General features: G+C 32.0%; 1 protein-coding gene across 1 annotated transcript in view; it reads right to left on the bottom strand.

Annotated features, from left to right (window-relative positions):
- LOC103599419 (cytoplasmic dynein 2 heavy chain 1-like) overlaps nt 1-15,684 on the bottom strand; it is a gene marked incomplete at its 5' end in the record, with an annotated part of 226,059 nt that overhangs the window by 16,562 nt on the left and 193,813 nt on the right. Inside the window, 2 exons of the mRNA XM_008583524.1 lie at nt 7,707-7,788; nt 8,716-8,825. Coding sequence (XP_008581746.1) covers nt 7,707-7,788; nt 8,716-8,825 — 192 coding nt within the window. The remainder of the gene's footprint in view (nt 1-7,706; nt 7,789-8,715; nt 8,826-15,684) is intronic.

The following is a 15,684-nucleotide window of genomic DNA, read 5'->3' as shown; positions in this document are numbered from 1 at the left end:
AAAATATTTCAAACATACAGAAAATCATAAAAATAGCTTTATTAGAATTTAACATACAGCCATGTTTGTTTCATATTTCTAAGCAAATAAACCATTACAGATATAGTTGAACCTTTGTACATATCTCACCTTTCCTGTTTCTCTTCTTGCTCATCCAACACAGTCATTATCCTGAATTTAGTTTTATATAATTGCTAAATATATATGTATCCATAAACAATAAATAGTATTGTTTTTCATGTTTCCAAACTGTAAAGGGTAATATGTTTTATACACTATTTTGCAACTTACTCTTTTCTCTAATCATTGGTTTTAAGGTATATCCATTTTGTTTTTTCATTCCTAACAGCTGTATATTTCATTTTATTAATATACAACAAATTATCCATTTTTCTGCTGATGAATATTTATTTCTAATTATCTACTTGTCTTAAGAAATCATGAATAAAGATATTTTCCTGTATTTTTGTTTCTAACATATTTTTCAAAAAGAAGTTTTATTTTTGTAACTGTGCTTTTTAAACCTTCAGAATCAGTTTTTATTTATAATATAAAGTATGGGTCAAATTTTATCATTTTCTGGATCAGTGGGAAATTGTCTCAGAATCATTTATAAAATAGTCCCTCTATTCCCCCAATTTGTAATGACTGCAACTTTTGCCATGTGTCACATTTCCATATAGGCATATGTCTGTTCCTAGACTTTCTATTATGTTTCATTAGTCTCTCAGTCTTTCCCTATATCAATACCATACTGTCTCAATTACCACAGCTTAATAATAATAGTTATAATGATGATAATGATAATAATATTGTGTCAGATTGAAAAATATGGACCAAAATTCCTCCCATCCTGGCATGCAAACCCCTTTGCAATGTAAGCTTTGAAAATGGAGTTTCTTTTCCACTCCTTGAATTTGGGCTGGCCTCGTAACTTGCCAATAGAATGTGGTAGCAGAACTTTAAGCACTTCTGAAGCTAGGCTTTAAGAGGCTTTGACTTCTTGGAATGCTGCACAGAGACCACCATGCAACAAAGCTCTTCTAGTCTCTTGGAGTACGAGAGGCCATTTGGACGTCAGACTGAGGTACCCAAGTCCATAGCTAACACCAGCTACCAGATAATGTGAGGCCGGCATGGACCTTTCAGTTTAGCTGACATAGCTGAATGCAGATGCAGATGAGTCTACCTAAATCAGCAGAGGAACTGCCCAGCCAAACCACAGAATGATAAGAAAAGAATAAATTGCTATTGTTTTAAATCACTAACTTTTGAGGCGGTTTGAGTAAATGCTAACTGAAACTAATAAATTTGTATAACAAATTAAAAAAACACTTTGGGATGTTTGTTGAGATTGCATTAAATTTTTTAGAATTGACTTTGAGAAGTTTGACATGTTTAAAGTACTGACTCTTCCTATATTTGAGGGTACTTCAGAACATTTGTGGAAAAATAGAACTAAAAGATGATATGAATCTTTTCATGAGTGTTTTGAAGTACCCTCGTAAGAACATGATTAATCTTTTCACTACTGAGTTCTTTCATATATTTTTCCATTTCTTTACTCTCAAATGATCTGTGTGACAATGATTTAGATTTATATCTTTAAGCAGCATATAACTTAATTTTATTTTTTTGCCAATCTGATAATCCGTATCTTTTCAGTGGTGGAGTTAATATGTTTACATTTATTGTTATTAAGCATATCGTTGAAGTTATTTATATTATTTTACGATTTTTTCTTTTTTGCTTAATTTTTCTCTTTTTCTGCTATGGGTTGTATATTTATTTACATGTTTAACCATGTATTTTTAAATGCATAAATATGAAATTTCCAGTAAATTCTAATAAGTTCTTGAAGTATTCAATACTCCTGAACATAAAATGGTTTTTAATTTTAGCACATTATTTCTAACCTAATTATTGCTTTTTAGAGTTTTGGTTTTAAAGATAATAAAAAAGCTATATTTTATAGTCAGTACTTAAGTTACTTAAATTTAGGTTAAATTATTTACATAATAAAATTAAATTATTTTGTTAATTTTGTGGTTTACTATTGTTTTTTGTATTCATTGCTTTCTCTCTGTATTTTCTTTTTCCAGAAGTACATTTCAACACTTCCTTTATTGAGGCTCTGTGAGTGATAGGTCCTTGTAGTCGTTGAGTTCCTAAAGTGTCTTTTTATTGCTTTCATTATTGAATAATATTTCCAGTGAGAATAAAATTTGAACTTAATAATTATTTCCCCTTGGAATTTGAATATATTATTCCATTGTCTTCTGACATCTAATATTGCAAATGAGAAGTCCAGCTACAAAAGATAATTAGCCTAATATAGGATTCCACCCATAGATTTCTGTACTGACCTTTCCATATCTACGTATCTACAAGATTTATAATGTCACTTTGGTGGTTCTGTTCTGGTGATGTTGGGATACTGTATATCTAGCAATAGATCTGGCAGGTAGTGTGATTCAATGTCTAAAGGTGAGGCTATGTCTTTGTCATTCAGTTCCTTAGGCCTGCAGATTTCTATAATGTCACAGATCCAGTGATTCTACAACAGCTTTATTCAGCCTCCTTTTATCAGAGAGATGGTGAGCCTAACCCTAGTCCTAAATTCAAGCAATGAGCCTGGTTACAGTCCCATCTCACATACTGCACTATTAATTCCTCTTATTCTAAAAGAGTCATAACCTCTATTCATTACTTCCTACTTCTGGACTTGGAACTCAATAGAACTGTATTCTCAGCCTCACTCATAATCTTATTTTCTGTCCTGTTCATGATGCAATGACATATTTACCTTGTATTTGAAGCCAGCCTGTGTTTGTGGTTTCTTTTTTTTTATATATATTTTATCTATCATTATTATATATTTGGAGCAGAGGGGATGAATCATGATCTCCCTTGGCCATCTTCAGCATTTCTCAATTGTTTACAATCATAGTATATTACAAAAGGTAATATGATATACTAAGAGAATAAAGGAAAATAGGTAGACACATATGCAAGAGGATATCTTAAATAGATCTCTGATAATGAAAGGAAAATAAGGTTTGTACTAAATATGTTGGGTCTATTTAATTGTAAATGGTATTTTTTTAAAAAAAACCTGTTGTAAAATAATAAAATTAATCTGTATAATGGTTTCATTAGTATGTTCACGTTTTGAAAATTCATAAAGCTGTACTCTGAAGATCTGTGCATTTTACTGTATGATGTTATTTCACTATCAAGGTTCACCCCCGCAAAAAAAAAAGGATACAGAGGTCAACATGAAGAAGTTCCATGTATAAGCCAAAGACCAGGAATGAGTACACATGCAAAAGAATAATAAGTGCAATTTACAAAAACATTAAATATATAAGAAGTTCACAGTGATACTTACAGAAGAAATGTCATTGAACACTGCCAGAAATAGTGTTATCAACACCATATTTTGAATATTCCCAGTTCAAGTTTAAAAATTCAGCATATATTCTTTATTTTCTACACAAAATGTATTTCATGGTATCTAGATAACCACCTAGACCTACTTGATGAGTCTTCTTGAAAGAAGAATACCAGCTAATAAATGTGGAAGGAATAACAGAATTAGAAGAACCAGTATGTAACCTGTAATTAATTATTCATGCAATGATCATTAATGGCTAAAACTATTAGAAGGAAGACTGATGGGAAACTTTACATGAGGAATCAGGCTGTCACCACCAGTACACATGACCAATCTTAGAATCACTGAAAATAGGAAAACAACACATTGTGTACCTCATCATATAATGCAAAATGGAAAACACAGTGCCACCTACAAAGCACTCTTGCCCTCTCCCCACAAAAAAGTGAATCAAATCATGCCTCTGGAACTAACTTCCATTTATAAGAAATGAGGAACAGAGGAACAAAAGTTAAATAATGCCATAATGAAGCAAACAGATGAATACAGAATGTAGATCATTCTATAGAGAAGTGACCCAGTTTCTATAACAAATAATGGTATAAAATAAAAGGAGGAATCTGATCTACTTGTAAAAAGACATAAGGCACATTATAACCAAATGCAATGTGTAAATTTTGTTTTGACTCTGATTCAAACAGACCATTAGAAAGAGTTCTTTTTGGGACAAACTGGTAAATATTGTTATGGACTAAGTATTAAATGATTCCAAGGAATTATTGTTAATTTTGGTACATGAGATAATAATTGTGTTTAAGAAAATAATGATTTTTTTTTTTTTTAAGAAACTTATTCCGAACCATGGAGGGGTAAAATAAAATGATGCCCAGAATTTACTTTAGCAAAGACAATAAAAAAGACAAAAAGAAGAAATGTTTATAAATCTTAAAACCTGTGAATACGCAGATTCATTTTACTATCCTCTCTCCTTCTGTATTTGTTTGAAATATTTAATAATAGAAAGATATTAGAAATTACTGAAAGAACTTTAAAGACCAGAGGAATTAACTTCTCTGTCTAGAGTTACTGTCCAATACGGTATCCACTAGCCACATGTGTTTATTGAGCACCTGAAATGTTGCTAGGCCAATCCTCTCACAGCCTTGGAGAAGATTTAACATGCAGGCTGAACAGGTGCATTTTTGAGTACCAAATTTCACAACTGCTTTTTGAGAAATAATAAATCAATAATAGTAGTGAAGAAATTTTAGAGGGTCATGTTCAGGATCTGAAAATCAATATATACAATATGTTCTCTTAAGTAGGTCTAGACGGTTTAAGATATTGATTGATTTGGAGAACTACAGCCTCACTAGCTTAACTCAGTCTAGGGTAGTAGAGATCAAAAAAAAAAAAAAAGAATCAAATTCTAGAGTGACAGTAAACTTCAAGTACAATTCATATCCGAAGTTCTATTAAAACAATCTCTGTTGAAAAATTAAAAGAAGCCTAAAAGCCCCATTTAACTTAGTGATTTTGCCAAGTGCCAAGAGTGAGGGGTTTACAAAGATGACTTCTCTAATAAGTTTTTCTGGAATCTGCAGGTGAGAAGGATAGAAAATGTGCTTTTATAGCTCACATGAATGAACCAAAAAGAGGAAAAATTCTGTTGAATTATCTTAAATCTCATGCATAGAAATGGCATTTTAAATTGAAGTTGTAAGTGTATGTGGAAATATTAGCTTACCAACAAAAAGACATAATTATTTTCAAGTCATCATACCAAGCTTATTTATGTTACTGTATATATATCACTGTACACTCCTTGAGGACAAGATTTGGTCACACACATATATATATACACACACACACAGTGACTATTTTAATTTTTAACAATAAAATATCTTTTAATGAATCCCAAATGAAAAATGAAAGAATTCTCCTTTACCAGATATGGAGAACATTATTTCAAAATATACTTTCATTTCTAATTAAGAAATAAGTATTGCCTAAATAAAACCTAATTATATATATAATAGGAATATATATGTGTATATATGAATATATATATACTCAGTGATCTTTATAATATTTAAATAAATATTTTATAAATATTTAAATTCATTTATAACTAAGCCAAGGCTCAGACAGCTCCATTAATTGCTTTAAAAGGCCACATGGCTCTTTGATTGAAAACTAAGAAAAAAATGTAAAACAAATTAAATTATGATTGTCAGCCTTTTTCCATCATCTGTAGAACATAATATATGAGCTTGAGATTTTCTGGTTATGCATAACTTTATTCCCATTTTATAAGAACAGGGCAACACAGTTCTGGAAATATAAATACACGTTGACAGAATAAAACTGGCTTCCCTTGCTTTTTATACTCCTATATCTGAATAATGATGCTATACACTATGTGTGTGGTTCACAGCTACTTGAGACTAGAGACCACACAACCAGGCAAATGGTTTACACATGTTCATACATCTTACCTGGGTTATACATGTGGTGTGTTCCCTCCCTCTCCTGACAGTTGGGCAACAGTGTTTGATCACCAATAATAGTTAAGGTAGTTCTCCTCATAGGCTAGAGGCTAAGGTTAAAATAATAATGCAAAGGGATGAAAGAGAACCTTTCTAATTCCTTCAGGTTTAAGTGAGCATTTGATAGCATTCTATAGAGCCAAAAGAGAAAGATCTAGCTTATTACTAATGATCAGATTTCTGGCATGCTATACCACTGTAGCTCCGGCTAAGAATTCCTACTAGAGTGCCTCTCCTATTGTAGGCTTATGCAACAGCAATTGTTTGAGGCATGTGATATACAACAAAACAAGAAAAAAAATTACTACTCTCATGGGACTTACATTTCAGTAAAGTGAGACAGACAAGAAACAAATTATATAGTATGTTAGAAAGTAGTAGTGATATGAAATCAAATTTGTTGAACAGGGAAGTAAAACTATATAAATGGAACTTCTGAAAAACTGGCTAAGATTAACTATGTTAAAGAATTACAGTCTTATATTGAATTTATTTAAAAAATTGAATTACATGCACTATACTTGGATCTGAAGATAGATAAGACAAAGTTTTTGTCCTCAATGACATCATAGTCTCATAAGACAAACCAATATAGATGTAGAGAGATAATCATAATAAGACACTCAGTGTCATATTAGCAGTGGAAAATGTGTTAAGAGGACAATTCTATGTATGGGAATGAGAAAAAGGAATTACCAAAGGGAGTGGTAATGGAAGAAAAACTAGTGATATGGAAAAAGTATAGAGTTGTAGGGGGAATGTTTCCATAACATACTTTTTAATTAGTTTTATTCTTAACATTTGAATGATTATGATTGTAAAACTAATGGATTTAACAGAAAAGAGAGCTAGGAAAATTTATACTGCAAAGGAAATAGATCACCATAGATGGCCTGATTTTTTTTTTTTAACATTTAACTAATGTACTCACAAACTATAAACTCCATGAGGACAAGATTTGGTTTAATGTTTTATGTATTACATTATACACACACACACTTTATTGTGCAGTAAATATTTATTAAATTGAATTTTAGACTAGGTAACCTAAAAAACTTCATGGTTTGTGTCATTTTTTTTACCAAAAGTGACATTTTCAAATACTGTATCCCTAAGATTTTGTATTTTGCATTACAAGTTAAGCTGTTTCTGGGCCGGCCCGTGGCTCACTCGGGAGAGTGTGGTGTTGATAACACCAAGGCCCTGGGTTTGGATCCATTTAGGGATGGCCAGTTCGCTCACTGGCTGAGCGTGGTGCTGACAGCACCAAGTCAACGGTTAAGATCCCCTTACCGGTCATCTTTTTTAAAAAAAAAAAAGATAATACTATGGAAAATGGTATGGAGATTCCTCAAACAGTTGCAGATAGATCTGCCATATGACCCAGCTATCCCACTGCTGGGAATATATCCAAAGGAATGGAAATCATCAAGTCGAAGGTATACCTGTACCCCAATGTTCATTGCAGCACTCTTCACAATAGCCAAGAGCTGGAATCAGCCCAAATGTCCATCATCGGATGAGTGGATACGGAAAATGTGGCATATCTACACAATGGAATACTACTCAGCTATAAAAACGAATAAAATACTGCCATTTGCAACAACATGGATGGACCTTGAAAGATTTGATTTTTCACATAGGTAATTTATCTGTGCTAATCTTATTCTATAAAGATAGGTGACTTTGAGATAGGACTCTCTTATCTTGGTTGGTGATAAGTTTTAAACTCTGATAAACATCTGAAATTAGTCTGGTACCTTAATTTGCAGCTTTGCTTCTTGAAGTCGACCTTTCCATGAGGCTACAAATTTAAGGCTATCCACAGAACGACCCATTGCCCTGTAAAAGTAAAGCATCAAATGTCACAAAGAAATAATCCTCAGAGATTAAAATATGAAGAGTAATTGAAGACAGAGATATTCCTATTTAAGACTGAAATATTTCCAATGTTGAGATAATATGCTCTACTATGCATGTCTTAGACTTCACAACAAGTTTATTAAACTTAACAGTTTATATATCAGTCTCTTCTTTAAGGTTGTAAGTTCCTTAAGGATAGGGATGTACTTTTTATTTTTATATCCTATGTTTTGACCATGACCCTCAAACTCAGATACATAATAGGTATTCAATAAAAGTTTATTAACTAAACAACTAAATTTTGTTCAGTATAATTTTGGTAGTGTCTCTTTTATTACATTCTAAGTTGTTAAAAATTATAGTCTATATATGAGATGATAATCCACATGTGGTATAAAAAAGAGGCTGATCTTAACCACTAAGTCCTGTTTTCCACCAAGAAGGCTAGTCAGAGCTGTCAAATAGAATTTTCTGCAAAGATAAAAATGTTTTTGCGCAGTCCAAAATGGTAGCCACCAGCTACATGTGAATACTGAGCACTTTGAATGTAGCTAGTGTGACTGAGAAACTGAATTTTTAATCTTATTTAACTTTAATTAATTTAAATTTAAACAGATCCATGTGACTTCTGGCTACCATATTGGACAGCACAGGTCTAGATAAATGATCAAAATTATATAAGTTAAATTTCATCTTTTTTCAATTCTGATAAAATACATCATAATTAATGCTTTTTTAAAACTAAAAGTTAACTGTGTTATTAAAAATAAAGAATGAGGAAAAAACTATTTGGACTTCAACAATAAATTTATTTGACAATCAAGGCAATGTGGTCAGAAGCAAATAAAGCAAATAAATAAGGTACTTTTACAGGGACAAATAAATAAGGTATTTCATTTTAATTACCTTGCAGTTTCTTGGCGAAGAGCATTAAGAAACGTGTCTGGGTGGAAAAGTTCTGATAGGTCAAGTGTATCAGAGAGAAGATCTTGTTTTTCAGCTTTATCTACCCAGTTCTGGGGAGGGATATAAACATATACATGTACATACTCTTAAAAGATAAATAAATCAATGAAAGAGTTATTATGCACAAGTCATTACAATGAGAAAGTTTGTAAAGTCTGACATAGGAATTTCGCATAATATCCATTCATCATAAATAAGTTTTCTTGTACAACCTTTTGTTGGTAAAAATCTGCTCAAAATAAAAGGTCTAAAATGTGAAAATTTATCTTATGTATAGCATTTCAGTTTTGGCTAGCATTTCTAGTAATGACTTATCTCTCAAAGTGTGCTCAGCAGATACTGAGTCTAACTCAAGAGTCCTCCAGTTCTCCAAGTCTTGGCAATGCAAACTGAATTAGGGCCCCAGATCCAGATGTGAGAGTGAATATGCCACCTTACTGAATCAAGTATTATGGTGGAGGGTAATATCCAAAAAGAAATAATTCTCTGATAAAAGGTGTTTTTAAATAGTCTTTTCTACTTCTCTGTCATTTTATAAATCAACCTATACTCCATTTGGAGAAATAAAGTATGTTTATGCAATTAGTATTAGTGTCCCATTTTATAAATGAGGAAATGGAAGCACAGTGAAGTTAAGGGTCTTGCCCAAGGTGACATAGTTAGTAGGTGATGAAGCCAGAAAATAAATTCAGGCAGGCTTAAGTGATTTATTTCTCTAATATTTCCTTCAGGTGCTAATATGACTTAGGAGGTAGATAGCTTACTGATGATGTCATTTTATAAATCAACCTATACTCCATTTGGAGAAATAAAGTACGTTTATGCAATTAGTATTAGTGTCCCATTTTATAAATGAGGAAATGGAAGCACAGTGAAGTTAAGGGTCTTGCCCAAGGTGACATAGTAGGTGATGAAGCCAGAAAATAAATTCAGGCAGGCTTAAGTGATATATTTCTCTAATATTTCCTTCAGGTGCTAATATGACTTAGGAGGTAGATAGCTTACTGATGATTTCTAAATCAGTCTGTTATCTCTGCTAATGCACAGAAATGGTACTACAGCAATGTCAGCTATTAAAAACTTTCAGAATTCTCATTTGCTAAGTAATTCATTTTGTGTGGCTTATATACAGTTTAGAAAAAATTGTTAGTTTATTACTGTTGTACAAAGAATGTGTTTCATGTACTGTAACATCCTATTATCCACCCAAGCATTTACATCTTTCAGTCGGTTCTAAAATAGGAGAAATTAAAATCTCCAAAGATACTGTGTTTGCATTAATATCTTAATAAGTTTTACTGGTACTCATATCCTGGAGCAAAAACGTTCCTATGTCCTTCCTACCAATGGATAATATATTGATTTTATAAGTAAAAAAGGTTTAAAAAGAAATCTCCTCAACCAACTATAATTATTTCTCTTGGATATTATCTTTTACAATAGTAGTACTTCATAAAGTATCTATTTTCAGTAAAATAATTTTATATTACACATAGTGTGTTTTGTTTAATCCCAAATAATTTTTATTGTTATCTGCTTGATTTATCTCTCAGCTAAAATACTTCATAAAGTATCTATTTTCAGTAAAATAATTTTATATTACACATAATGTGTTTTGTTTAATCCCAAATAATTTTTATTGTTATCTGCTTGATTTATCTCTCAGCTAAATATGGTCAACAAATTATGCTTACATGACCCTTTTTCATTATAAATAATGTTTATTTCTGTTAAATTATCGTTAAATTCATAATATTTCCAATTATACTATTATTTCATTAATGACTTAAAATTAATTTTGAATTAAAATAACTCCAAAAGAGTTGTTGCCAGGAAAGGATGTACATATGTTCAAACTAATTAAATATTAGAGTGTGACTGATAATCAGATTTTTACTTCACTAAAACCTAAATTAATATAATTAGTCAAGCAGGGAAAGCTCCTTTAGTAAAAATGTTTTTTACTAGTCCGTAGGAAAAAATAATTTGTTAGTCTATTAAGCCTAAAGGTAAACTAACGCAAAAGTATTATTTGATAAGATAAAGTTTATATTATAAAGATTATTTTAATGTGTAAAATGTCTTTGAACAGCAAACTTCACAGTGAAGAATCAATAGGCATGTTTAAAAAAAAAACAACTACATTCATACTGATTTATAAGCCTGGAAATAGAGAATTAAGTAGCATTATATTTAATAAGCAAAAATATGCATACATGAAATGGGCTTTCAACAAAGTTGTACGCATATTTGCTGGCAAATTTTTTTTAGTAAATTTTTCTTCTTTACTCCTAGTTAAGGTCCATGCTTCTTTTAAAGGGTTAGGTTTGAGATTGAATATAACACCTCTAGTCTCGCCTATGATTATGAGACTATATATCTATAATTCTTCAAATGATTTATAACAAATGTAACGATTAAGATAAGTGAATAAATATCTAATAGACCTGAACAACTGAATGGGCTGCACAATTTCTTGAAATACTATATACACATGCACACACACACACAAACTTAGAATTACAGGCAGTAAAACTTCTAAACTGGAACAAACCACAGATCATCTAGAATACTTCCCTTACTATAACATAAATAAAATGATTTTCCAAGGCGATATGGCAATATTCTATAAAAGTGCTGATTATAAAGTAAAATTTATGAATTCAAATTACATTCATTTACTCAGAACCATTTACTGAATGCACAGAGCTTATCATATAGTTAGGGGAGATGAGACCTGCATAAATAACTGTGATAAAAGGTACTAAGTGGAAAGCTACATAAGAAATAAATAGTATCTCATGAGAGTTCTGCTCCTTTATGGACCAATTTATACAAAATTTTGAAGAAATAAGGCTGTTCTCTCAAGAATATTATATCTAGTTAACTTATTCAATTGTCATATTATCAAGTATCATTTTTATATAGGCTAGCGTTCAGAAAATATACATACCGCCTCTGTATGTTTTTTAAAAAATTACTCAAAAATGTTCAATATTTCCAACTTTTTTATGGATTAATTAAAACTAAGATTTTTAAAGATGTAGAAGTCAGAAAGGCTAAAGCTATTAGCTATAAGCAATGAAATCAGCTAAATGCAGAATTAAATTGAAATGATTATTGTAACATAATTAAATGCACATATCAAACAACTTCTTGAAAAACCCAAAGGGCCAAAAGCATAAAATCAGAAATAACTAAGGAAGCATCCAGGTCAGCAACGGAGCCAGCCTATGCCTGGGATCCTGAGACAGGGGCTGGGCCAGCCTCACCCGCATCCCCAGCCAGATCTTAGAATGTACTTATTAATCACATGTATTTCTTTGGGGTTTGTGACTTATCTGCTCATGTCCTTCACCAAATTTCTGTTTAGATTTTTCTACTTCATTTTAAGAGTTCTTTTTGCTATAAGGATGTTAATCTTTGCGTGTTTAAAAACAACAACAACAGAAGAGTAGAATATGGGTTAACAGAGGCTGGGAGGTGTTATGGTAGAGGGGAAGATTAAGGGTGAACTAATGGAGACAAAACTACGCTATCTACCCTAAGTGAATTACTGTGCAGTATATGCATGTATTGAAACACCACAATGTACCCCTCAAAAATAAATATAAATAAAATTGAATTAAGAAAAATAAAAATAAAAATAAATCAAATGACTGGGCAAATTCAAATATATCAGTTATACCCCACAGGGAAAAAAGTTCCAAGTCTTCACACACATTTATGAAATATACATCCAGACACAAAGATGAAGCTGGGCCTCAGTCTCTAATCTTGATCAAGTAAAATTGTTAGAATTTAATATAAAGGTACCATCACAGATCACTGGGGAATAAAAATATTATCCAATAAATGGTGCTGGAGGAAAAAAATTGATCTTCACTTCACCTTATAACCTAAAGCTATGCTACTTAGCATTCAGAGTAGAATGTTATTCCATTGATAATGGGGAATAAAAGAAAATCACTTTAACACACACAAAGGGAGAGTATGAATCTGATCACAGAATGGTGGACTTTCTTTAAAAAGAAAAAAGAAAAAGAAATATGTTAGATTATAAAGAATGGTGTATATACAAGAATATTATAAATAAAAATAAAAACCACTAAATCTAAACTGGGAAAAACATATTTACCACAAATATGAAAATGAATTAATAACATTAACACAATGGCAAATTGTTTACATACTTATTGAAACAAGAAAGATATGATCATCCTCAGTAGTTACTATGTAAAAACTGATACTTTTTTTAGGCCATCAGAACAGCAGAAGAAGAAATGATAACGATCATTTTAATGTTGGTAATGTGCAACATGGACAAAATTTTGGTAGGAGTGAATACTGGTACACTATTTCTTTTAAACAATTTGATAAAATGTTTCAAAGATTTTAAAACATTCAAACCCTTTTACTCAGCAATTTCTTTTCTTGCAATGCAAATTAAGAAAATAATGAAGAGTCTACACATCTTGATCATTTAAAAATATTGAACCTAATAAGTTCAAATACTTTTAAATGATGATTAGTCATTCCAATTCACTCACAATGGAAGCCAATGCCCCTTACAATAGCATACCTGGCCTACATCGTCTGCCCCTGCCCCATCTCCAAACCCCTATACCACCACATCTCCCTAACCTCTGACTTCTCTGACCACCTTTTTCTTGTTTACTTTCCCTGTCATACTGGCTCCCTTTTTCAAAAAACTCTTCTGCCTGAGGGTGTCGCACTTGCAGTTCCTTCTTCCTGAAATTCTCTTCTGACAGTTATCTATTCCTTTACCTCCTTCAGGTCTCTGTTCAAATACCATCATATCAGAAACGTCTTCCCTAATTCTCCCAGTTTAACACAACTACTTTTTATATTTTTTACCTTTATATCTAGAGTTCAACATACTATCAATAGGAATTAAGAAAGAAAAAAAAAAGAATCCATGCTCAATAGCTATATATTTTCCCCTGGAATTCGGTTACAATTTTCCTAAAATAAGGATGTCATGGTGTTGCTTTTCTGTTTTTTTTCCCCCCAAGTAAAACTTCTAAGAAACCTAAATTTTCATTTCCCCATTTTCATGTTTTTAGGCAATTAATCTCAATCAACCTTCTTTGAAAGAAAGATATAAGTACTGGATTTTGAGAGAAGCTTTAATATTATATATTAATAAAGAAATTCTGATTATCTTGGCATTTCTTAACTCCATCAAATTTAAAGACAACGCTGAAAGCTGCCTGGACCATAAGAAATCTCTCTCTGCCCTACCCTCTCCCACTGTGAATCTAGTTCTCTTGTAGGCTGGATAAGACTTCTTAACTGTTTACATATCCCCCCCTAAGGCACAGAAGTCATATTTTGACATGAGACCTTGTTTTTATGGTATTTTAACCTTTGCTTATTCTAAATTCCTTGTGAAGACTGTAACCATTTTGTAGAATGTGAATGCCAGGAGCAGTGGTAGATTTGGAGCCACAGAGAAATGAGATGATATTTTCCTGTGGTATATCTTCTTAGAGACAGTTTTATGTTAAATAGGAAAATTTCTCCACACACTGATTTATGAACAGAATACGATGTTGATAAATGGTATTGTGAAAAAATATACACACATATGAACACCCATATCCATTCTAGTGGGAAGCACTATAGACTATATATTAAGCTCCCCCCTTTGCTTACTACTATCCTTAAGCTTAATATCCTAATATTTCTACAGAAAGTTATTCTCTTCCTGTTTCCATGGCATAGGAAGCACAGAATCAGCCTCAACAGAGGTGGAAAATAACATCATTTCTGAAAGATTTTCAAATTCTAAAAGTGATGTGTTCCTTGTTAGCCATCCTTTATAATTTTGTCTTTTGTATCTTTAAAAACTAAGGTTTCTTCTCTCAACATTTATCAAGGAATTGCAAATAATATTTTTAAAATCTCAGTATTTTGGGTCCCACCTTATTGGTTATTATTTGTATGCCAAAAATATCTGGTAAAAATAATTGACAAAAATGTACACAAAACAAAACAAAAACCCAAAACCCAAGTCTTGAATTAACAAAACAGAGAAGGAACAAACCAAAAAACCTAACCCAAATTAATGAGATAACCACAAAACAAACAAACAAACAGTTGTAAACCTAAGTGCTTATAAAATCAAAAGCATTGCCCATTGTTTTAAAAAGCTTGGCTACAGTAAACCTTTTAAGAACAAAGTCTATTCATATGGTCTGGTGATGAATGAAGATTCCGAGACAAAGTAGCATTTAATATAAATTTGCTAACAGTATCATAGATACCTGGAAGGCTTATTTCTTCTAACTCTGTAATAAATTAAAGTCAATTACTCTAATTTTTAAAATCTTAACCGCTCTTTGATTGGGTCTTGCTAATGGTCCCTCATATCGTATAGCTGACTGCTGGGTCTTGCTAATGGTCCCCCATATCGTATAGCTGACTGAAAAATTCAAGCTGTACAAAGGATGAGGAAGACTTTAGCCTCCAGAGCAGTCTCAAATGGAAGGATTTTTGCTAGCTTGTTTAACTTTAACTTAATAGACATGGTCTTGTCTGCTTGAAAGCAGAAAATCTTATCTTTTAAAAAAGAAATATTACTCTTTCCCTACCTTTAATATACCCACCTATCAGAATATTAGAGAGTCCAACCAAACATACGATATTTTTTAATTTTAAAAAATCCAAAACTAGGGGGCCGGCCTGGTGGCGCACTGCTACAGTGCGCCACTTGAGAGCACGGCGGTGCTCCTGCCGAGGGTTCGGATCCCACATACAGACTGGTTCCCACTCACTGGCTGAGTGAGGTGCGGGCGCAGCACCGAGGGTTGTGATCCCGGTCCGGTACGGGCGCAACACTGAGGGTTGTGATCCGTTGCCGGACACGGAAAAAAAAAAAAAAAA

Source organism: Galeopterus variegatus, unplaced genomic scaffold (genome assembly GCF_000696425.1).
Source record: "Galeopterus variegatus unplaced genomic scaffold, G_variegatus-3.0.2 Scaffold2954, whole genome shotgun sequence".
NCBI lineage: Eukaryota > Metazoa > Chordata > Mammalia > Dermoptera > Cynocephalidae > Galeopterus > Galeopterus variegatus.
Note: the sequence above shows the minus strand (reverse complement) of the source record. Positions and strands in the feature narration are given on the sequence as shown.